The sequence below is a fragment of the Phytophthora ramorum genome, assembly GCF_020800215.1.
Source record: "Phytophthora ramorum isolate Pr-102 chromosome Unknown Phyram_PR-102_s0011, whole genome shotgun sequence".
Classification (NCBI taxonomy): domain Eukaryota; phylum Oomycota; class Peronosporomycetes; order Peronosporales; family Peronosporaceae; genus Phytophthora; species Phytophthora ramorum.
The window spans coordinates 1,782,114-1,806,049 of NW_027150657.1; the positions used below are offsets into that span (position 1 = coordinate 1,782,114).

General features: G+C 47.8%; 5 protein-coding genes across 7 annotated transcripts; 2 read left to right on the forward strand and 3 right to left on the reverse strand.

Moving 5' to 3' along the window:
- Positions 1-34: 34 nt before the first annotated feature.
- On the reverse strand, positions 35-5,137 carry KRP23_11330 (uncharacterized protein; the record flags this gene model as incomplete). Of its 2 annotated transcripts, none has more annotated exons than XM_067881867.1 (2): positions 35-2,823; positions 3,778-5,137. In XM_067881867.1, the coding sequence occupies 2 exons, from the start codon at positions 5,135-5,137 to the stop codon at positions 35-37; spliced, it is 4,149 nt and encodes a 1,382-aa protein (XP_067741142.1). The 2 variants fall into 2 exon arrangements, with proteins under 2 accessions (XP_067741142.1, XP_067741143.1); XM_067881868.1 differs by lacking the exon at positions 35-2,823 and having other exon boundaries at positions 4,185-4,219; positions 4,285-5,137.
- A 684-nt stretch (positions 5,138-5,821) lies between these two features.
- Positions 5,822-6,662, reverse strand: KRP23_11331 (uncharacterized protein; the record flags this gene model as incomplete). Of its 2 annotated transcripts, none has more annotated exons than XM_067881870.1 (8): positions 5,822-5,896; positions 5,952-5,957; positions 6,028-6,048; positions 6,136-6,216; positions 6,276-6,294; positions 6,382-6,440; positions 6,511-6,577; positions 6,640-6,662. In XM_067881870.1, 8 exons carry the CDS (start codon positions 6,660-6,662, stop codon positions 5,822-5,824), a joined length of 351 nt encoding a protein of 116 aa, XP_067741145.1. The 2 variants fall into 2 exon arrangements, with proteins under 2 accessions (XP_067741145.1, XP_067741144.1); XM_067881869.1 differs by having other exon boundaries at positions 6,276-6,297.
- A 1,593-nt stretch (positions 6,663-8,255) lies between these two features.
- Positions 8,256-9,311, forward strand: KRP23_11332 (DNA ligase; the record flags this gene model as incomplete). The annotated part of the gene is made up of 1 exon (XM_067881871.1): positions 8,256-9,311. The coding sequence occupies one exon, from the start codon at positions 8,256-8,258 to the stop codon at positions 9,309-9,311; it is 1,056 nt and encodes a 351-aa protein (XP_067741146.1).
- A 758-nt stretch (positions 9,312-10,069) lies between these two features.
- Positions 10,070-11,341, reverse strand: KRP23_11333 (uncharacterized protein; the record flags this gene model as incomplete). Its single annotated transcript, XM_067881872.1, has 1 exon — positions 10,070-11,341. The coding sequence occupies one exon, from the start codon at positions 11,339-11,341 to the stop codon at positions 10,070-10,072; it is 1,272 nt and encodes a 423-aa protein (XP_067741147.1).
- Positions 11,342-19,354: 8,013 nt separating this feature from the next.
- On the forward strand, positions 19,355-21,944 carry KRP23_11334 (putative mRNA-capping enzyme; the record flags this gene model as incomplete). The annotated part of the gene is made up of 3 exons (XM_067881873.1): positions 19,355-19,422; positions 20,380-20,760; positions 21,713-21,944. 3 exons carry the CDS (start codon positions 19,355-19,357, stop codon positions 21,942-21,944), a joined length of 681 nt encoding a protein of 226 aa, XP_067741148.1.
- Between the last annotated feature and the right edge of the window lie 1,992 nt (positions 21,945-23,936).

Genomic DNA, 23,936 nt, shown 5'->3' on the forward strand with positions numbered 1-23,936 from the left:
GAAAAGATTTAGCGATTGCGCTTCCGCTGCCACCTCACTTGAGCAACGGGTAGTACGCATCGTAGTCCTCCATGGCATGCGCAGCTCGCAAGTTCCGGCGCTTGACAACCACCACCGCCACCGCGACAACCAGTGCGCCAGCACCCAAAAGCGCTGCTACCATTGAGGGTGTCGCTGTGCTCTTCCAGTTGCCTTCACCTAGCAGCGCCATCACGAGCTGGGACGGAAGTGACAATGGCGCGCACCGCTGAACTCCGTCCACGCCCGACTCCGGTAGTGCCACACAGAACAGTTTGTTGCTGCAGTCCTCGCAGCACTCACCTGACAAGGTCTTCTCGTGAGTCACAGCGCTCTCTGTCGTGTACACACTTCCACCGCACGCTTCAAACGGCCCGGGGGTTCCCGACGGGGATAAACACTCGCCAGCCTTACACACGGCTTCCGCGCCGTAGGTTTCGACTTCTGCCGGGTCACAGTCGGTGATTGAGACCGAGTGCGTGCACGGCTCGGTCTCAACCGTGGAAGAGTCGTAGTGTGTGAATGTGAAGTCACACTCAAGCAAGACGTCCGTATTTGTGGTCGTGCTGGGGTCGTGCACCAATTCGAACGCCAACTCTTTGGTCACCTCGATACGGCCGTACGGCCCCGGGGTCCACGCCAGCGACATCGGCCCCTTAGAAACACTGGCCAATGCTCCAGATCCCGCCAGCTTCACGTAGCACTTGACGTCCGTGTATTTGCCCTTCACAGTATTGGCGTTGTGTGTCAGGCCAGCCTCACTGTCGTAGGCGAACTTCATCAATACGAAGTCACTCCCCGGGTACGCGCACATGTGCGAATCGACGGTGCATGGCTCGGCGGTGAGCTCTGTCCACATGTCCTTGAACTGTAAGCACACATCGTGCGGACTGTGCGGGTGTAGCACCACGTTGAAAGTTTCCGCATACACCAGGCCACAATGCGTCCACGCTTCCACGTACACCGCGGTCTCGGCCTCGGTGAAAGTTAGTGGTGCAGTGTCGTCCCATGTGCTCCAGGCCTCTAGACCGACCGAGTAGCGCCAGAATACGTAGTTATCCACGTCATAGGAGCTGTCCACCGTCACGTCCCACTTGGACGAGTGCTCGAACAAATCGCCTAGTGTCGGCGTGTACGAGCACCCACCACCGAATGATGTGCACGTAATGCTGCGGTGAATGTCCTTAGTGCCAGGGGTGATTGGGGTGGGTAGTCCAGCAATGATCGTTGCTGTTTTCGCGTTAGCCGGATCCGTAATTTTTGCCTCAGACGTGACGAGATCCTCAGTTGACATCTGGAGGCAGTGGCCAAACGAACACGAATCCGATGTGGCCGTCTTCTTCTCCATGTTCTCGAGCGCCGTGCCGCAGTGGTAGTCGTAGTAGTGCTCTTGCAGCGTAAGAGCCTTGAAGCAGCACCGAGTGCACTTGAGCTGGTTCATTTCCAGCTCTGATAGCAGGAACGGACTAGCGGTCGGCATGCCCTGCACTAGATCGGCAACGAAGTCGGCATCGAAGCACGTGGTGTCGATCGATCTCAGCTCCGTTGGAGACGTCTCGAAGAAGTCCTGCAATGCAGCAACGGTGACATCACAACGCTCGTTTGCGCCCGTGGTCGGGTCGTATGCGCCGTTGTTGACAACATTCTCAGGGCTGTGGAATGCCGCAAACTTTGCTTCCTCCGCGATGGCTGCGTCAAGATTGGACGCAGAATACAGCACCGGGTTAGCTTGAGCGTCGCTTGTCTCGCACTGGTCCTTCACGGTCGGTGGGTAGTTGTCAACAATGGCAATGCAGCCCGTGCATGTGGAATGGTAGCGGTAGTCCGTCGCAGTTAACGCCAAGTCAAAGACACCAAACGAGCTGAAGGTAACCTCGTTTTCAAGGTTCGCTGGCGTGAGTGCGTAGTCCTTCCAAGGCGCTTTGTGCGTTGTGCCGGTGATATCCCCCTCTCTAGTTGCAGTGATGGCAATCGCAGGGTCAGTGTTGGTTGCGTCGTTCTCGTTTGTGCGTGCGTCGTTCACGTAGCTGTCCTTGGGAACAGGGGCGTGCACAAGGCAATCGTCCTTCAGTTTGAGGGATTCCTTTTCCGGGTCGGACCATGGGCAGTGAAAGCCTGCGTTGTCTGTCTTCCAATAGCACGTCGGCACGCACACACCGTCTTCAACATGTTCTCCTTCCGGGCACGAGCACACTCCTCTTACAGGTGCCTGTCCATACGGACACGAGCAGACTCCCCCGATAAGCGTTTGGTCTCCTGGGCAAGAACACACATCGTTGACAAGCAGCTGACCTCCTCCAAGACACGAACACACGCCATCGACAAGAGTCTGGTCGCCAGGACACGAGCATACCCCATCAATAAGATTTTGGTCACCAGGACACGAGCACAAGTTGTTCACGAGTGTCTGATCACCGGGGCAAGAGCAAGCATTGTTGACAAGTGTCTGATCGCCGAGGCATGAGCAAACATCGTCAAGAAGCTTTTGGTCTCCAGGACACGAACACACATCGTTAATGAGCTTCTGGTTGCCGGGGCACGAACACAAATTGTTGACGAGCGTCTGATCTCCTTGACACGCGCAAGCACCGCCGACGAGCGTCTGGCCACCAGGGCAGGAGCATGTACCGTCAACGAGTGTTTGATCTCCTGGGCACGAGCACGTAAGGCCCACAAACGTCTGGTCGCCGGGGCACGAGCAAAGCCCGTTGATAAGCTGCTGGTCACCAGGGCAACCACACACGTCGTTGATGAGTTTCTGGTCGCCGGGGCATGAGCACACGTCGTTGACGAGTTGTTGATCACCTGGGCATGAACAAGCTCCGTTGACAAGCTTCTGGTCCCCAGGACACGAGCACAAATTATTGACGAGAGTCTGGTCACCCGGGCACGAGCACACATTGCTGACAAGCGACTGGTCTCCGAGACAAGAGCATTTGCCGTCGATGAGCTGTTGGTCCCCTGGACACGAGCATTTACCGTCAACGAGCGTTTGATCCCCAGGGCACGAGCACACGTTGTTGGCTAGTTTTTGGTCTCCAGAACAAGAGCAAACGTTGTCGATAAGGGTCTGGTCTCCTGGACAGGAGCATTTATCATTGACAAGCGTTTGATCTCCAGAACACGAGCACTTATCGTCGATGAGCTTCTGATCACCAGGACACGAGCATTTATCATCAACCAGTGTTTGGTCGCCAGGGCAAGAGCAAACGTCGGTGATAAGCGTCTGGTCTCCTTTGCATGAACATTTATCGTCGACAAGCGTCTGATCCCCAGGACACGAGCACTTATCGTTGACGAGCTTCTCGTCACCAGGGCACGAGCATTTACCATCAACTAGTGTCTGGTCTCCTGGGCATGAGCAAACATCGCTGACCAGAGTCTGGTCACCTGGGCACGCACACGCACCGTCGACAAACTTCTGGTTACCAGGACAGGAGCACAGCCCAGCAATAAGCCCCTGTCCTACTGGGCACGAGCAAGCGCCGTCGATAAGCTTTTGATCACCAGGACACGAGCACAAATTATCCAAAAGAATCTGGTCTCCTGGACATGAACACTTATTGTCGATGAGCTGCTGGTCACCAAGGCAGGAACACTTATCATCGATGAGGTTCTGATCGCCGGGACACGAACATTTATCAGCAACAAGAGTCTGGTCTCCAGGACACGAGCACAGATTGTTGACAAGGGTCTGATCACCGTGACACGCGCACAAACCGTCGATTAGTGTCTGGTCGCCTGGGCACGAGCACACACCATTGACAAGCTGCTGATCACCGGGGCAGCCGCATACGCCGCTGATGAGCTTTTGGTCTCCAGGACATGAACACACACCGTCCACCAAGTCCTGATCACCAGGACACGAGCAAACATTGCCGACAACCGTTTGATCACCAGGACACGAGCACAAGTTGTTGACGAGTTTCTGATCTGCTGGGCATGAGCAAACATTGCTGACTAGCTTCTGGTCTCCGGGGCATCCGCAAACATTGTCGATGAGTTTCTCGTCACCAGGACATGAGCATTTATCACCGACAAGCGTTTGGTCTCCCGGACACGAGCACAATCCGTTGGCAAGCTTTTCGTCTCCAGGACAGGAGCACACGTTGTTTACAAGGGTCTGATCACCCGGGCACGAGCACACACCATTAACAAGCTGCTGATCACCGGGGCAACCGCATACGCCACTGATGAGCTTCTGGTCACCAGGACATGAGCATATCCCACCTGCAAGCTTCTGGTCTCCTGGGCATGAACACAAACCATTGGCAAGCTTCTGGTCACCAGGACACGAGCACAAATTGTCGACGAGAGCCTGGTCTCCTGGACACGAGCACGAGCCATCAATGAGCGTCTGGTCTCCTGGGCATTTGCACACCCCACCAACGAGTGATTGGCCTCCAGGGCACGAGCAAACACCACCAACATCCGAGAGACCCGCTGGGCACGAGCACTTGCATTTGTTGTCACTGCGACAGGAGACGGCGTCCACCGGTGTGGGGCAGTCGACCAGGTTGCGGATGGACACCGGAATGGCCAAGTTGATGCCCGAAAGCGTCGTAACGACGATGTCAGTGGGCAAGACGCCACAATCGAGCGATTTACACACACGAACCACCACGGCCCCCGTCACCGTGGAGGGGTCCGTCCCGCTCAAAACCTCGATTTTAGGTTGTGACGAGAAGCTGGCAGGCGTGGAGTCGGCGGCGAGTGAATAGCCGTATGTGTCGCTATGACACTTGATGTACTTGAACGTCTTAGACTTGTACTCGGCGTTGGAAATGGACCACTTTTTCATGAGCCACAGCTTGATGTACTCGTCGAAGTCGAGACACAGGGAGACGGTGATTTGCAGGTCGTACTTCTCCTTCACCGCGCACGACGATCCCGAAACCGGGGACAGAAGCGCCAAGAGCTCGGTCGACGTCTCCAGTAGCGTGGAGTTGGTGCCATCTTGGGGCTCCGCTTCCTCAGCCACGGCGGTTCGGTAGCGAAGCAGGCCGTCCTCCCAGACATCCCCTTCCAGTTTGACGGGCTCAGAAACGACCTCTTTGTGGGCCACGACGGCAGTCGTCAATGCGACTGCGCATGCACTCAACAGTGCGAAGACGCGCATGGTCCGCGATTAATCACAAAATGGAGGATAGGCTTGGACTTGAACACGGAGGAAGTTGTGGATCGCTCGCGGCAGATTCGAGAGTGATCTTCAGAGACCGAAAAAGACTGCGACGAGCAGCATCGCCACCAGTACGTTGCGATCTTCGGCACCTCGAGACTCTTGGGCATGAGACTCTTAGCAAGAGACTCTTAGAGGGGACGCTAGCTTGGAAACGACTCAAGATATGCCTTTTCAAGCATCCAATTCCTATGCAAAAAAACTTGGCCATTGTTAATCTTGCCGTTATCTTGTCCTCCTGAAGAGGCGAAGAGGAGAAACTCCTAAAGATCCCCGTCGACTCATGCATGACTCATGAGTCAAGCCCAGCCGCCGGGAAAATATGCAGTAGGTACAACTGTGTTATCTGATGCTGTGGTAAGGTCTGGAAGGCAACGCGAAGTGCTTGCTTGATTTTTTTTATCATCTCTGCGTTAGCAATGCCAACTTGACAGCATGCGGTTCTGTTGATATAGAAGAATACGCTGCAAGATTGAACTTGAAACTGAGGTACATTAATTAAGGCCACTTAGCTTCACCTAACGCCACCTAATACGCTGCAAGATGGACTGTTCTGTACGATCCGAGGACTTTCTGCGTGTGTGTGTCTTCTTCTCCGCTGCACGTCGTCTGCTTGCGTCTCGTCTATTCCTTGGTTTTTCTGACCAAGTTGACGGATCGCAGCATTCCGTCACGTACGATGGCGTCCAAGCTTCGAATCTGAAAAGTTGTTTTCAATGCAACAACAAAAACGAAATCAAGGAACGAGACCCACCGAAATCTTGTGAGAGCAAGAAATAGTTAGTGATCTGCATAGTGATATCCCCAGTAGCTTCTAGACAACCACTTACCAAGTTGTAAAGACGAAGGTCCTAATTTTTGCTGAATGTCTCGCTCAGGTGAAGGAAGAGCAGCGCAAGTTTTCGACCGCTGCAGTGCAAGATGATCGCGACGAGCACTTCGGTCGTAATCTCGCACAGGAACCGCTTGTCGACGCTGAAGGCCGTTGCCATCATAACGGGAACGATCGCATCTGCATACTAAACAAACGTTAGTCAACCGCTTCACTTGATCTATCAAAGCTCCGACCTGTCCCCACCAAAGAAAGGAGCAAGACGCTGCTAAAGAGGATAGCTAAGTCTTTCACCAACAGAAAGGAATCTCGAGCCTGCCCAGCTCCAGAATGTACAGAAGTATTTCTTGACCTTGGAGATCGGGATTTCCTTGGTCTGCGACTCAAAAGAGCTCGCGTAATTGGGTCTTTCTGAAGTTGTCGAGAATTTGGAGCGTTAGCTGGTTGCATGCAGTTAAAAGGTCCTTTTGGGAAAACCTACATATGTGCGCGGAGGAAATCGGGGTACTGCGTTGCGAATCGTTTGAGAGATTGGATGGAGGCGAAATCTTCACCACACGGCATCTTGGTGTTCTCCATACTGCCGACCTGTGTGCGGTCTTGGACACACGTGGAGGTCACCAGGCCCCACATGCTGCGGCGATGTTGATATCGGTCTTGGTGGCAGACACCAGGCACGGCGACGCATCTCCCATTCCCGGCCCACGCTGGGGGGACTTCGTCCGAGAAGCGAGATCTTCTGAAGAGGCGCTGGAGGTGAAGTCGGCCCGCCCACTGAGACCACTACGCCAATTCAGCTTTTTTAATTCAGTTTGATTCGGCAAAATTCGCAGTACAAATAACGAAATCTCGAGCTTAAAAGATAAATTTGTCATCATATAAATATTGAAATATCACTATTGGTAATTACAGCGCGCTATGAGTCAATTATTGTAGGATAAACCTTATTATGGAGGAGACCCAATCCCACAGCAGTCGCAGCCGACAGCGGCCCATAGCCGCCCACAGCTTTCGCAGCGGCAATATACAACACGCAGCAGTAGCAGCGTGCAGCAGCAGACCGCCAACTCTGCCATTACCCAATCGCCTTCAGCCCGCACACCACAGCCAGCCAGCCCGCAGCGTGCAGCCAGCCACTCCGCAGCCAGCCACTCCGCAGCCAGCCAGTCCGCAACCAGCCCACAGCGCCCGTACTCAGCCAGCCAGTCCGCAGCCAGCCAGTCCGCAACCAGCCCACAGCGCCCGTACTCAGCCAGCCAGCCCAGCACTCAGACAAATAAGTTTTTTTTTTTAAATGAATGTTATTTGAATTAACTTTGCGATTGTCCCTTGCTTGTCTTTAGCAGTCCTAGGTTAATCCAAATACATGACTGACGAGAAGTTGGATACTGCTCTAGATCATCTAGAGGACAAGTCTCTTACGTCGACAATGAATCCTGTTGATGAAGGTAAGCACCACTACTTCGCGGCTACTATGATCGAGCAAGGCACTCTTCGCAAAGTGAAGTTCATCACTGGTCAACGCGATTATGTAACACGCACGGTTACTAGCATGGTTGATAATGATCAGACTGTGTTACTTGAACCATTCTACAATGCTAATGGTATCGACTTGCGCGCTAACTCGGTTACTCAATTCAGATTGTTTCGTACTCAAGTGATCGCTCGTATCAATGCCGAACGTAAAGCTATCGACGATGCATTCAATGATTTACTCAAGATTGAGATTGATGTTCACAACGAAGGCTTGAAGCGTTGTGACAAGCGTAGCTTCTATAAAGAGAAGCAGCGTACTCACAAGTTTCGTTTGAGCGAGTTTCCTGTTAAATGGAAAAGCACTCTCGGGTTTGAATACACGATCAACCCATACGTCTCGCTTGATGATGTTGTCAACGTTGTAGTTGGCACGAATAATGCAACTCAGATGAGCCCGTTGGCTTCGGATGAAGAAGATACTGAGTAGATCAACTCAGTTGGCTTCGGATGAATTTACTTTTTTTGTAGATTTGCAAAATTGATGATTCCATTTAATAATATACACTCCACCATGTCGATCACACTCGGTCCTATCTACAATGCCCAGAGCACAAGATTCGCGAGTGGAGCATTACGATCCAGCTCTTTACTCAAACTGATAAGATAGTTGCTATCACGGATGATCATAGTACGGTGACGATCAAAGATGGTTACTATGCTACGTACCATACTTGTTCTGGGTATGCGAACATGAAGATGACACTGTCTACGCCAACCGTGGTGCTGGTTGGGAAGAACATTGGCAAGAAGAATGAAACCAATGTATTGACACAAGCCTACAAGGAGTGTCAGAGCAAGTATGCTGCTAAGGTCAAGGCTGGTTACTCGGAGACAGTGACTCAAGCGACAAGCGCGGAACCAACTGGACACGTGCCGTTCCCTATGGCTGTCAAGTCTTGGAAGGATCATAAGGCAAAGCTGGTGTATCCCTTATACATTCAGCCCAAGCTTGATGGCATTCGCATGATTACAAAGTATGCAAACGGAGAAGTAACTCTTTATACGCGTCGCTTGCATGATATCATCGGGTTCCAACAAATCAAACAAGATCTGAAGCAGATGTTTGATGCATCCGGGCACACGACGTTTACTATTGATGGCGAGCTATACGTTCACGGCATGAATCTACAAACGATCAGCGGGTTGGTACGCAGTGAGTCTATTGATGAAGCAAAGAAAGAAGCTCTGCAGTATTATGTGTTTGATTGCTTTGATGTCGCGCAGCCGACGCTTGACTTCGGTTCGCGCATAGCTACGCTCACTCAGTTTGTCGATTCATCCAAATCAACTATGATTGTGCTGAACGATACCATTCAGGTTGAGACATCCGCTGATGCCGACGCATATTACGATCGTGTTACGCAAGACGGGTACGAAGGTGTGATCTACAAGTCAAACAATCGTCCTTATGAGTTTGACTTCAACAAAGAGAAACGATCTTCATGGTACTTGAAACGTAAGAAACAAGACGACGCGGAGTTTGCTATCGTTGGATACACTCAAGGCAAAGGCAAGGATCTAGGATGTATTGTGTTCGAGCTACAAGACCCGAACAACAAAACGTTCAACAGTGTACCTAATGGCACCTACGACTATCGCAAGCTGCTATTCAAACAAGCAGAGCAATCATTCGACACCAATTTCAAAGGCAAACTTGCTAAAGTAGTGTTTGACGATCTAAGCAAAGACGGCGTTCCTCTCCGCGGACGCATCGTGCAGATTGGTCGTGATCTAACATTTGACTAGATAAGTGGTTAATCCATTTTTTTTATAAATCCTGTAATATAACTTATAATGGGTCGTAGCAACGTGATCGCAGTAGACATTGTCCTATTGCTAATTCTTGTCGTTACTATCTTGGCATGCACATTTGCCTTTAGCGGTAATACAACAACGGTACACCCGCCTGCGCATGTTACGCCTCCTGTGATCACTACTACATCAATACCAAGCTCTAGTACTAGAACTAATGTTACGGTCAACACTCCAATCGTCCCGCCCACTACAACCACTGTATAACAATCGTGCGCGTTTTACATTTTTATCGTTGCATTGATATAAGATAATCATGTTTAGCGAATGGGCGGATCCGCTTGATATTAACAACTATTATGGAGGGATCAATGCATTGATATCAGATGTGAAAGCATCGCCGAACGCAACTATGTATGGCAACGTTCCTGTGCAACAGCCCGCGCGAGCCGCAGTCGAGCTGAAGCCTGAACAACCTACCGGCGTCGTTGTCAATGCGGCTCCTTCTACCAAAAGCGGATTTGAGGTTCTTCCAGGATCAATGGTGGATAACCATCCTGTCGGTCGACAGCCGCTTTACAATATTCTTCGATCTGGTCCTCCTACTAAACAAGAAACATTTGATGTTGGACATAGTAAACAAGGAATGGATCGAATGTTCGATCGACTTGATTGGTCACACATTGTTATGTTTGTAGTATTAGTCTTTTGCTTTGCTATGTTACTCCAACTTCGCGCACAGCTAACTAGCGCTAATCTGACAATTCAGACGTTCCAGACGCTGCTGACGATGCTCTCTCGTCCTCAGTCATGATTGAATCAATATCTGTAATGTCGCCTAGCAGGAGTGGCGTCATTGGCATAATCGAGGTAAGTATAGGATCCATGTCAAGCGGTAGCTGGATGTACTCTTCGACGCAGACCTCTGCGATCGGTTGATCTTGCCACAAATCATCTGTGGTGAACGGATTGTTGATGTTGTACGTGAGCGTTTGGTCGTCCGGGTGGAGAGGCTCATCCACCAGCATATTCGTTTTTTTGTCAGAATATGCATATCGGCAGTTATCAAAGACTGATGGGTTCAGCTGTTCAAATTCTTCTTTGCCAGGAAACCGTTGCGCCAACGGAGGCTCGATAGCAGAGGTTATCAATTGTTCGCGATATAGATACCACTCGGCCGTCGCGTCTGCAAGCAAATCATCATAGTTCTGACTTGGCCAATACTTTGATAGTAACGCATCCCCAAAGAAGTCGCTCTCGAGCAGAGGAGGCATCTCAAATGATGGCGGTTCTGCCAGTAACTTTGGAAACGCCAAATGGTACTTCTGTTCGTAGAAGGAATGCGAGAACTGATTGAACACGAAGTAGAACCGGCATGGATTCCTCCCTGTCCGTATCGCCATATCATGAAGCAAGTTTGTTCTCGTCGGCATCCAGGACACATGGTTGCGGGGATCTTGGATGAAACCCAAATCGTGACGAGCAGCCGCAGGGAGTATGTTTGCTTTAATCAATGATTCCAGCTTATTCGATATCTTGCTGGCGTTAGCAAACAAGCGCGACTTTCGCAAGATCCTTCCGGCGTGGTACTGTTCAATGAATTGACGATCAACAAAATCAAGGTGAGCAGTGTCTTCTTTGCTTGGCAAGGCGATCCAAAACATCTTCTCCCATCGCGCCATCGCGTACTCTGGCATTGACTCGTGAACCACGTTGATGAATGATCGTAACTGCGGATGCGGCTGACTCTCATAGAACTTGATGATCCTAAATGGCAATGCATCTGTAATGAGCGAGCGCCACGGTTGCGCGATAAGTAATCGCACAAGCGACTCGACAGAGATGTAGCAAGCGCCGTGCTGCAACTTCAGCTGCAGGTTCTTCGAAGGTATCTGCATGTGATGATACGGAGTGTAGGCTACAAACCCATCTGCCATCTGAATCAAGTCTAACTGCTGAATAATGTCATCCATGTGAAGCTTTGACTGCGCGATCTTCGGCTTCTTCGCAAGCGGGACAATCATCTTCGCGACGCCTTGATGATACGCGCGAACCTTTCTCTTCTTCGCAATTGTGTCTTGCGTCTTCATAGGAGCGTCGTGTTCGGCAACCGCAGTCGGAATGTTTAGTTTAAAGTTGGCGACAGGCCGCATAGATCGAACACCGGTGATCGCAACTGATCGCAATACTCCAATCTCTGTTCCGGACGTAGCTCTTCCAGTGATGAACGAGCTCATAAGAGATCCGATGATGTCTCCAAATAGTGTCGTATCGGTTTGTTCCTTGCCGCCAACGTTGATTCGGAGGTTCGTCACCTCAGCGCTTGGTTCACATAATCAGAGAAGGACCTCTCAATATGGTCGGCCGCCACCGACAAGTCTCTGATAGCAAATGCATCCTTCATGTAGAGCAAGCGAGTTGTAGAATGACCGCTTGCTCTATCGGCAAGCATCTCGGAAGAAGATCATATAATTATTCGAACGATAAACCTCATATCCATTCAAAAGCACTATCGCTGAACCGAAGTTACATATGCGACTGAGCAGTGGCCTTCCGATCTGTCCGTTTCCACTGACAGCACTAACGACCTAATTCCTCATCTCCTATAGTAATTGGTTTAGTATGTCGTGAAGCGCCCTCTGACAGTGATATGGTCAGTCAATGAAGTTGTTTCTATAGATCTCATATGCAATACTTGAAACGCAGGCGTTAGCTCCACGAACGGTTTTGGCGTCATTGAAGATCTTGCTTCTACATGCATGTCATCGTGTGCATTCTGAATAGATAGATTACTCTTCTACGCTTTGGGTGGACAGAGGGCGGAGCTGGCATCTTGGAAGATGGTATACTACACAAGTACTATCTGCACTAATATCGTTGTTGTACTACAATGCTAGTGAACGGTCCCTCTCCAATCGAATAGTGAATCTGATCGTCATGTCACAACACCGCTAGCCAATCAGAGATGGCGAGCCTAATGGAGAAGCTAAGAAGCTGCACCGACGCAAAAGCTAAGAAGCTAGCTTATGCATCGCCCATCTCCTTACACGAGCCAATCAGCGGCGGCGTTCCCAACAGAGAAGCTAAGAAGCTAGCTTATGCATGGCCCATCCCCTACACGAGCCAATCAGATCACTCAGGTTCCCAAGAAGCTAGCTTCTCCACTCCGCTGTACTGTTGTTGTTCACAAAGCGATAAGCTGGACAAGGATAAGCTAACAAGCTGACCAGTGGAGAAGCTAAGAAGCTAACAAGCTGACCTACGCGCAAAGAGGCAAGATCAAGAATGGGACCTGCTCCGAACAAGGGAGCCTGCTGGGTAAGTTATTGCTTGAATGATAACTATTTGATAATCGTTCTAACACTTCGATAGCTTTTGTTTCTGCGATGGAGTTGGGAAACAGATATCGGCATGGAGGTGACGCAAGCAGGGTCCAACTTCATTGTTACTGACATCAGGGAGTTTGGACCTGCGTGGCGTGCCGGAGCGTCAATTGGTGATCGCATAAGGGCATACAGCCAATCCGTATCATTCAAGCCATACACAAGATGGAACGCAAGCGCACTCGCCGAAGTCAACTCGTTTGCGGCCGACTCCGCATTCGGAATCCAGTTTTGGAAAACGATGAATGTACAAGGGCTGCAACACTGTCGATCGGAGTATTTGCTACGGAAGAAGGTAAGCCTTGTTGATCTTTATCATGCAAGAAGGATACTAACATATTGTGAAGTCTGGAAACAGAGGCAAGCAACAGTTCAATTTGTCCGATGCGATCGACAAATGGGATCGCAAGAACTTCAACTACGCTGAGCTGCACGCTAACCAAGGACGACTCGCAGCGCCAAGTGGAGTTTCGAGCGTTCCTATCATGTCGAGTGCGATGCCTGCGAGTGATTCCGTGTCGAGCCCAATTCCCGTTTCGAGTGGAGTTCTTGTCGCGCCAAGTGGAGTTCCTGCGTCGAGCCCAATTCCTGTTTCGAGTGGAGTTCCTGTCGCGCCAAGTGGAGTTTCGAGTGGAGTTCCTGCGTCGAGCCCAATGCTCATGAGTGATTTTGCCGAACATGACATCGAGTTTGATGATTACGAAATGAATTCTCCACAAGAAGAGTTGGAATACGCGGCGGTGATTTGGTTTCAACAGATTGGTGGGCGTCGTACCAAATTCACGATCCAACATGGTTGGCTGGATACGATCACTGGAGAAGATATGTACAACCCAAGCAAGAACCTTCAGCGCCACTGGCTGACAAGTGACATGGTTTCATTCTTTGGACAGCGATACGCGCAGCCGATTCCGTTTCAGCGACTTCGCATTCTGGAAGCACAGGCTTACTCTACAATGGTCGAGCAAAAGAATCTGAAGTCATGGGAACGAGCGACTCACGGCGATGCTATGGCTTGCCTACCTGTTTGCAACAACAACCATTGGACGTTGATCATTGTGCTTCTCACGTCGGTTACTCCGCGCGTGTTCCACTTGAGGACAGTTTAAATGTTAATGGCAAGGTTCCTCCGGTTGCCAAGGCGGTTGGCAAACTACTTTCAGTCTCCGCGAAACCAATTTCGGTCCCCATTCAGCAGAATATGAATGACTGTGGCGTTCATGTGGTTAGCCACATGACGACTTTAGTGAGATTGATGAACAAGGTCAGCGATAACGATCTTTCGACTTACATGGAGCCGCTACAGTTTGCCAATGTGTTGACTAGAGATGCCTTGAAGTGTGATCTTGTCAATGCAGTTGAAGAAACAATATGCGAGCATTCATATTGGGCGCAGTGTCCGTTGGATGGCGATGAGTGGATGTGGTGGCCTTGTTGATGCTCCTCGCACGAGTTCGGCTCAAGACGTGGTGTACAGCTTCAAGGAGACGGCTTCCTTGTTGCGTGGTATAGCAGAGATGTGAATGACGTGATGTGTATCCCGCAAAGCCGCATTTGCCCGCTTAAGTACTTGACAGTCGAAGATGTGTGTTTGCTGTGCGCCTATGAAGACGACGAAAAGGTAATGTTGCAAGAGGCGTATCACCAGACTAGTCTTTGAAGGAGTCTAAGTTGTCTTCTGTGTCATCTGCACTAACATCATATCCATCAAACATATCCAATTCTTCACCTTCTTCAACTACAGTTGTTTCTACTTCATTATCTTCTTCACTTATTGCTGCATTTACTGTCTTTAGCTTAGCAAAGTTGTATTCTTTATGACGAGAGTCTTGTAGATCTATTTTCTTAATACTGAACTCTAACAGCTTACTAGTAGCACTATCGCCCTTCTCGAGTAAATCATATACTCTTTGAAACAGTTCAATATGCAATTGATCCGCGTTTGTGTCATTGGGGGACGCGGGCAGGTTCTCTAGTTTACTTGATTTATGATTAGCATCACTATTGAAGTTAGTTTTGATAAATGCGAAGAACAACGGATCTGGATGACTGCGCGTATCAATCGATACGTTCTTTGCAGACACATAATGCGAATACAAGAGACGCACATACGATTCAATAATATCTATCGAACGCTCGCCGCTTGCGTCATTTGCCGATGAACATCAGCTCGGTTACGTTGCACAACTTGGAGATGCTGTTCGAAAGCGATTCGAGCTTTACCATATCAGGCTTTGATTTGCTATCACGTACAACAGCCTTATCTACTACTTTAGCATAAGACATGATACTTGACACGTCTTCAACCAGCTCGGTGACTATAGAGTGGCGATAGGTATCGTACGTCTTCACATACTTCTTGTAGTACTTTGCATCTTGATTGTCTAGTTGATCTTTGGTCGCTCTGCACTGCGCGCATGCATTAACTTCAAACACATGAGCATCCTTGACAGGACACGATAGTGTATACAATCCAAAGAACGCTTGCATTTGCATTTGCTCGTTAAGCTTACCTTCTATTTCATGATTCTTGCTAGGAGATGCCTTTTCAATATCGAGTTTGCAAATGCGGCAAGTGTATATGAGCTTTGATCCAGTCTTGGTGACTGACCAATGGTGCAGACGGATAGATTCGTCCGTGACAAGACAATAAGCTATCTGATAGTTCTTTAAGGCAAAATCATATTCGCGTGCGTTTTCAACCGGAAGGTACTGAGTAGGTGCTCTGCGCTTACTTTTGAGTCTCGCGCTGAGTTGACGCTCGTATTGTTGTATAAACTCACTCGGCGCAGCAGCAACAATTGATGTGTATCTACCATTAAGTGGTTCTTCCGATGCAAAGTCTACAATGTTCTGATATGCTGCATCAATGTACTTACCTAGCTCATTAGATGCTTTCGAAGGGGGAGTGTATATCCCAGTATACAATGCATGAGTCGCTAGTCGTACTGCATCTCGCCTCTTAGGATATAACTTATCTAAGTCGATACCAGTAAGCTCCCATGCGTCTCTGTCGCACTTCCAGTGATTCGCGCGCTGATACATATGTGTAGCGTATGCTATTAGCGGGCTACTTGTTATATCTAATGCGAGCCTGTCACGCGGAGTCGATGATTTCAGTTGAATTGACTCGTCCGCGAATGTGCGGTTCATGAACTTGAAAGCCTCGATCAACATTGTTTTAGTCTTATCGTCGGTGATACCAACTCGCTTCAATGCTGCAATCGTCTGTACGATCTTCAATGCGGTGATCAATTCATCCTTGAGTGCGGCGCCGCCACTTGTAGAACCTTCTCCCGGTTCGCCGCCGGCAGGAATATTGACTGGCTCAGTAGGATCTGTCTCGACTGGATCTTCTTCATCGTCAAGAGCTTCTGCCGGCTCGACCTTACGGCTATCAGATATCTTCTTGTTACCTTGAATTAAGATATTGGATGAAGACTTCAGTTTATGAATATTGATCGAGATCAAACTAGCTAATGCATAGACTGTTCCTAAGAAGCGAACCAAGTGTTCGATGTTGTTGCGTTCGCTCTTGGTTGCTCTGTCAACGAATCGCATGATTTCGGATTTGCATTCGTTGAAGATGAGTTTGGTGATCGCCTTCTTGCTCATCGGCATAATCGCCTGATTCATGTTATAGGCTACTACTGCTGATACAGCCAAATAGATTATTGATTCGTTTGGATCTTCTTGGTTGGCCGTCTGTGATCCATCGTTGGTGTGCACGGTTGCTTGTATAGCATCATCCGTTTTGCCTAGCTCTCCGCCACAAAACTTGCAGTAGTATGTAAACATCACATCTGTGTCTTCATCACCAGTCCGCTTCTGATTGATTAATTTGTATTGATTGATAATCTTCTGGCGGATCCAGTATCCTTGGTCATGATCTAGCGCATTGTCTTTCTTGTCAGCAACTTGGAGAGCATCGTATAGATCTACTTCGTGCGCGCACAGGAGCGGATAGGAGCATAGCTTACAAGAATATATTTTATCTTCGTCAAGAGAATCGTAGTTAATGTAATTGGCGATCGCTGCATATGCATGTGTCTCGCCGAATGCTGCTGATTTGAACTCTTTCATGTATTGAAGGTGATCACACTTATTGTGAAGCAAAGCATACTGCGCCGCCAGATCCTTTTCTAAAAGCAACTTAACCGCTTCTTGGTCCTTCTTAGGAAGCTTATCTATTGCAAATCTATTGAACCGAACAAACAGCGCTCGGCGATCTGTATAGTCAAAGTAGAACGGAAACCGCTCGCGAGTGATCTTCTCGGCTCTCGTGTTTAGTAAAGCTTGATAAGTCATATCACGAATGTTTGCTTGTACATGTAGCTTCTGTTCCTTGATGTATGCTAAGTTGGCGAGTTGCTTTATAACTTCAGCAGATGCAAATCCAAAAGTTCGATTTGATCATACAGTAACCAATTGGCGGTAAGTCGTAATGCTTCGTAGAATGACATTGTATAAGTAGAATCGATTTGCTGAACTGCTGTAGTATTGAGTTTGTCTAGAAATGTTAATTTGTTATACGGCTCTATGCGTCCGATTTGGGCTAAGCTTGTTGCTGCCTTGTGTTTGATTAATGATAATACGCTAGATGTCATATCATTGAGTTTGTATGCGATTAATCGATTGATAGTATTGAACAGGGAAGCGTCTTCATAGTATTTCGGTTTGATTAAGTAAATAGGTCCGCGGGAGGTAGCTTGTGTTTCAATCTCGGGCATGTACGATAGATCTATTGCCGACGGAGTGTAGTCTAGTGGTAGCGTTCGAAAGTACTTCCATGGGAAGATTGAGTGTGATAGATGATTAACCAGTCGAGAAGGAAACGACAATCCAAGTAATCTGTACTTGTCGCAAATCATTAGCGCGGCAGAAGTAGCTTTAGCGCGTTTCGGATCATATTGTATTGCTTGCGACACAACTTGGCTAGTTAGCGCAATGCCGGTGTTACTACTCGGCGTTGCTATGACAGGAATCGCATACAGTAATGCTTTCTTTAGTCCGAGTAGGTGCATGTCAGCAGGTGCTTTGATATTGATTCATTCATTATCAAGAAACGTAGTTACTGCAATATCTCGAATAGTGTCGCGGCTGTATCCAGCGGGCCGTAGGATGTTGCTTAGTATCGTAGTTGTTTCTAAAACACTTGTGTCTTGAGAGCTAGCAACATACGGCCCAATATCTTTGGATGAAGCCATGATGAATTCAGTATATATTGAATTCAAGAAATGTCGTGGATGTGTTGATAGAATTGTTAACAGTTCGTTTATCCTAATGCATATAAATATAATATAACCATGAAGGCTAATCTAACTAGAAAGGGATCGCAGCCTATTGATCATAAAACGGTTCTTACATTGCTTGACGTGGTCTGATCATGTGTTGTTGATATTGCTTTTAACCATCTTTACGATAGAGCTATTGCTATCCACGAGAAGACCAGTACTGGCCTAGCGGAGTGTTACCGACAAGTGCTATCTACTTACATCAGTGATAGTAACTCGCCTAGGTTCGTCAGTATGTTGCTGAACTCGATTCACCATTACACTCGCATATCAACTATCTACAGTACTATCTCGTATCCTGATTGTATCAATCTATACGCATCTCTGTTCGTGCCGCAGATGTACGTAGGTTCTCTTACCGCAGATCAAAAACTTAATATCTTGTCAATGTTGTTTGGCGATACTGTTAGAGAGTTTGCAAATGCAATCATTCAACAATACATCAGTTCTATCATTGATGATCACAACGATTCATCTAACATTGAAGAGCTACAAGATTGCATTCTTAAGATACTTCTTCACGAACGCGACGTTAGCTACGAGCGCTTCGTACAATCGCAGAAATTCACTAAGAAGGTTACCATCGCACCAAACTCTAAGACACTTGTGATGACACGTTTGACTAGAGCCTTCAAGAAGTCAGTCGCTGAACGCGCTGTTTTGAGAAAAAAGAATAATACGATCTCTCGTAAGCATGCAGCACTAGCAAAACAGTTTGCAGAAATGAAAGACATGTTCTTGAAGCAGCTTGCGGTTCACAAGGAGCAAACCAAACTACTAGACACGCTCAAAGCACAACTCGCGGCTACTCAGAAGGCACCTGTGGAGCCTGTAGATGATAAGTCAGATGAAAGTGATGACGATGGCCTCTTTGCAGTTCAATCGATTCAGTACGTGTGAGTAGATTTTATTTTTTTATTCATAAGTAGCTGTTAGCGAATGCTCTACGATAGGCTCATCGATAGGTTCGCTTATGTCAATCACGGATCTGTTCAAGCGATAGTGATGCTTGATAATGATATTGTTCATGGCTATCCCTGTTGCTACTATAGCATATGTGATTAGTATATGTTGAATAGTAACTGCGGCTATTGATCGACCTTTGCGCTTGACAAAAGCTTTACCATATAAGAAGTCAATACTCCAAATGATAAGTAGTATTATGATTGAAACAATAAACGGGTTGAAGACCAGCGGCTTCAGGCATGGGCTCTTCCATATGTATTCAGCAACACTAGATGTTACACGTTTTGCCGACAAAACCGGTGATGATTTGCTATCAGACATCGTTTTCAGCCTCTATATATACAAAATCAATCAAAATTGATTTCAGTACTGTTTAATATACCAACGCACTACAATGGCATCTAAGAACACCCCCACCAAGCGCATCACGGCGACATCGTTCTTGACGCAGTCGAATCAGCTGTGCGTGGAGCTGAGTAAGTTTGTCATGGATCCTGTTGAAGTGCATGCGTACCTTGAAAGGTTTGCTCCGGTGACTACGCCATCAAGTGAAAGCATTCAATCGTTCGCAAAGCTTCACCACAAGGCTTCTGATGGAGATGCAATCAAGATGAAAACGTTTGGTACCGACCAGACGGCAATGTTCAATGAACACATCCGCACCTTTGCGTTTGACAAAACTGTCAAATTGATCAATACGACTATAATGCCGATCGCAAGTGTTCCACAAACAGCGGATCGCATTGATCTAGTGACTCGCTTCACGTATGGGTTACTCAATCACTCTAACTGGGTGCTACAAGTGGATCTTGTTCGATCTCTTACGAACCCGCTAGAGTTTGCAACTAAGCTGACTAGCGCGAAGGAGCAACTAGTAGATCTTCCCTTGGCGAAGATGGATCCATCTGCATATGAATATGTGCTAACTACGTTGGCGCGAGTCGAGAAGGAGAGCACCTCGCAAGACGATATACTTGATTTGATCAATGACGTGACAAGCATCGAAGGTAGTGAGAACAGTGAATACCAAGAATCAATCTATCAGTTGGCGAGAGACGTTTATCGTGATGCTGTAACTATCTCTCAGTTCAAGCGCCAGTCCGGGTTCTAGCGATTGTGCTCCAACGCAGTTGAGTTGAGTCGTCCCATATACTTCAAGCAAGTGTTGGCAAAGATAGATACATTCTATCTGACAGACAAGATGGATGGGACGCGCGCGATGCTTATCATCGATGAGGTCTATCGTCGAAGCGGCAAACGCAGGATCTTCCTCGGCGCGAACATCAAAGCTGTTTCGGATCAAGTGTATGAGATTGCAACGTTTGTCAAACCGAGCGGATCCAAAACAATTGAAACAGATCATACAGTCCTTGATGTTGAAATGATGACTGATGATAAAGGCCGTCACACCTTTTACAGTTTCGATGTGATCGCACTTGCATCAAAGCGAGTTGCCAACCTGCCATTCAAGAATCGTTTTGAGAAGTTTGATGAAGTAAAGACATTGATGGAGAAGCACGATGTAGGAACTATCAAAACGTTTATCAAACTCGCGAAGGATACTTATGGTAAACAGATCAAAGAGTTCTATGATATCAAGCGTGCGTATCACATCGATGGCCTTATCTTTACGCCCGAAGGTGAGTACTACAAGGTGGCAGTGAAGCAGCGCAAGAACAAGTACGAACGCATCTACAACTCTGACTACTCCACTACTGTCTCGTTCAAGTGGAAGCCTCTAGATCAGTTAACGATTGACTTCTACTTGATGAAGCATGCATCTAAGAAGGATACCTACATGTTATGCTCTGGCGTTGTCGCAACAACGTTCAAGCGTTTACAATTGTCCTTCTTCGAAGGGTACAAAGCGCCAGAAGCTCCTAACAGCCATAGATACTTTCCCTTTCAGTTCGAACCATCCGATGGAGACTTCAATGTACAATGGATGCCTTCGAAGGATGACCTTGCGCTATGTAACGTTGCTTGCAAAACGTTTGATGGCATGGTTGGGGAGTTTGCGTTCGCGGACAAACGTGGCAAGCTAGACAAGCCTAAGCTACTCCGGTTGCGTACTGATCGAGTTCATGGTATCGCAAAGGGGGAGTACTATGGCAATGCCTTGCGTTACGCAGAACTGATCTGGCACTCTATCAACTATCCACTGACGATTGACGCTTTATGCAAACCTTCCGATGTTGGCTACTTCGCGTCTGATGACAATGGTTGGTTCAAAGCACAACGAAGCTTCAACAGCTTTGTCAAGTCTTATCTACTTGAAACATATCTGTACACGCAAACGAAAAGTAAAGCGCGCATCATGGATCTGATGGCAGGCAGAGGACAAGATTTAAGTCGTGCGATCGATACTGGTTATGATGAAGTGATCCTACTTGATCGAGACTGACGCAGTCTATGAGTTGCTAGAGCGAAAGTACAATCTTCGCGTCAAGCGCAAAGAAGCCACTGCCAACATTCATATCAAGCGCGCCGACTTCGAAGAATCATCCGAGACCAATATCAAAGCACTGAAGATCCCCGCGGGGAGCGTAGACTCATCGATGATCAACTTTGGCCTTCACTACATTTGTCACAAAGCTGGTCCTGATCAGTTGGATCCTTTGACTGAGTTTGCTAAGTTCAATGCTCACTACTTGAAACCAGGAGCAAGATTGATGATCACTGCGTACAACGGCGAAGATGTATTCAAGCTACTGACCGCTGCACCGGAATGGTCACTCAATGAGAATGGTAGAATCAAATACTCAATCAAAAGGGCATTCAGCTCAGACGAGCTCACGGACAACGATCAGGCCATTGATGTGCTACTGCCGTTCAGTGGAGCTATGTACTATCGCGAGTACCTGGTGAACTATGATTATGTTCAAAAGGTGTTTGAGGCGAATCACTTCAAACTAGTGAAGACGGACGGCTTTGGATCTCTCTTGCGCTCGTACAAGAAACAAAACGCGAGAGGCTACAACTGAATGACAGCGGAAGATCGTGAGTATGTATCACTTTATGGATACATGATCTTCGAACGTGTCTAGATGCTATTTTAGCTTTTTTTTGGGTTATCACAAAATCGCAATTGTCATAACCTAATATACACGATGCCTATCATCTCCGAGTGTCATGCCTATCTTGAATCAAACGCAACCGGGAACTGGCATGAAACGTTCCGCCTCAAAGATCCAAAAACCGAAAACTACATGCACCCGATCCAGCGTAGCATGCTAGTACTGCGAGTAGAGACTCGATCCAAACGCAGAGCGTTCTACTGGCTGTACAGCATTCAAGATGCATTGAAGTTCAATCAGTTCGTAGGACTGAACTTGAAGATGGAAGCTCATGAACTGATCATCACTCCGCGTTGCCGCATGTTCTTTGATACTGACTTGAAACTAAATGAGTTTCAGAAAAGTGAATTAGCCGAAAGCATCAACATCGAACTCTCTACTGACAACGAAGCGTATGTGATGGAGACAATTGGGAAGCAACTAGCAATCGCGTTCAAAGAGGCAACGCTGATATCGCTTGAAGAGCATGGTGTTGACATTGATTCTAAAGACTCTTCTCTGTCTCGCTTCGATTGGTTATCAACACTGCGCAATCGCCCATTAGCGAATGATGGATACAAGATCAGCATTCATATTGTTACAAACCTGATGTTGTCGCTCAAAGCGTGTGCTGCAGTTGTTGATCATATCAAAACTAGTGTGATCAGAGACAACACGGAGGTACTCATGATCGACGATGACATTGTTGATCTCTTGATTGATTCAATCGATGCAACTCAGTATCATCGCAACGGATCACTTAGCTTACCATTCGGCACCAAGCAATGCGCGCATGGTGATTCAACTAATTGGATCGATCATGACTACAGCACTGCTGGTCAACACTACTTCGTAACGATTGATGATATCTTCACCATTGATGATGTGGATCTATATAACATCATCAACGATGTTGCGTACTCAGGCGAAGCAGCTGATCCCGCGTTTGTAGAAGAAGTGCTGAAGCATGTTAACAACATAAGCGACTACTCCGATCGCGCATGGGACACCTCAACGTCTATACTTCGCAAGTCAACAATGTATGTCAAACGATATGCGCCCAGCATGTGTTCAATGTGCGATCGAGTTCATGACAATGACAATACACTCTTCTTGATATTCAACTCTGAACGAGGAGTTTCTTCTTGGAAGTGCGTCCGCCGTCCAGACGTGAAAGCAATCGTATTCTATCAAAGTAGTATTGATGATACTACTACTGATGTTGAAGCATTCGCGAGCAAGTGTCGCCGAGAAGAGCACTTGCTCCGCCGAGGTCTACTTCGGCTAAGTCTGTTCCGCCGAGGTCTACTCGCCGAGGTCTACTTCAGCTAAGTTTGCTCCGACTAGAGTGTCTACTTCGGCTCAGTCTACTCCGGTGTTTACTCCAAAAGTACAAATCGGAGCAGAGGCAAACGCGGATACAGAAGCATTTGCTAAACGCTATAAGCAGCTGCCGCGGCTTCCTGAGTATGAACCTGAAGAGCCATATGTCTACATTACTAGATGTGAACCACGTCCATTGTTCAATCGTTCATTTGAAGTGCTACCACCAGAAGCGCAAGGGCGCGCGATCTCTCCGGCGGCATCCGAAGTAGACACTGATGAAGAAGCGCCTGTTGTCAAACAAGTGATGCGTATTCAAACGAGACAAAAAGGCTCCGCGCGCATAGGACGCACTAAGAAGCCAATCGTAATCAATGATGAGTCAAGCGATTCAGAAGAAGAAGTCGTCAAGGCTAAGCCCAAGCGCGCCACCATCCTTCGACGCCGTTGAAGCTACTTTTCTTTTTTGTTCAACGTAAGCATGAAACTCATCAAGAACGTATCGATAGTTAGAATGCAATAGCTTCTCATCAATAGTGCCGTCAATCTTAAAGTAATGACTATCTTCAGGAACAAAGGCTCCGCGTGTTTTACATT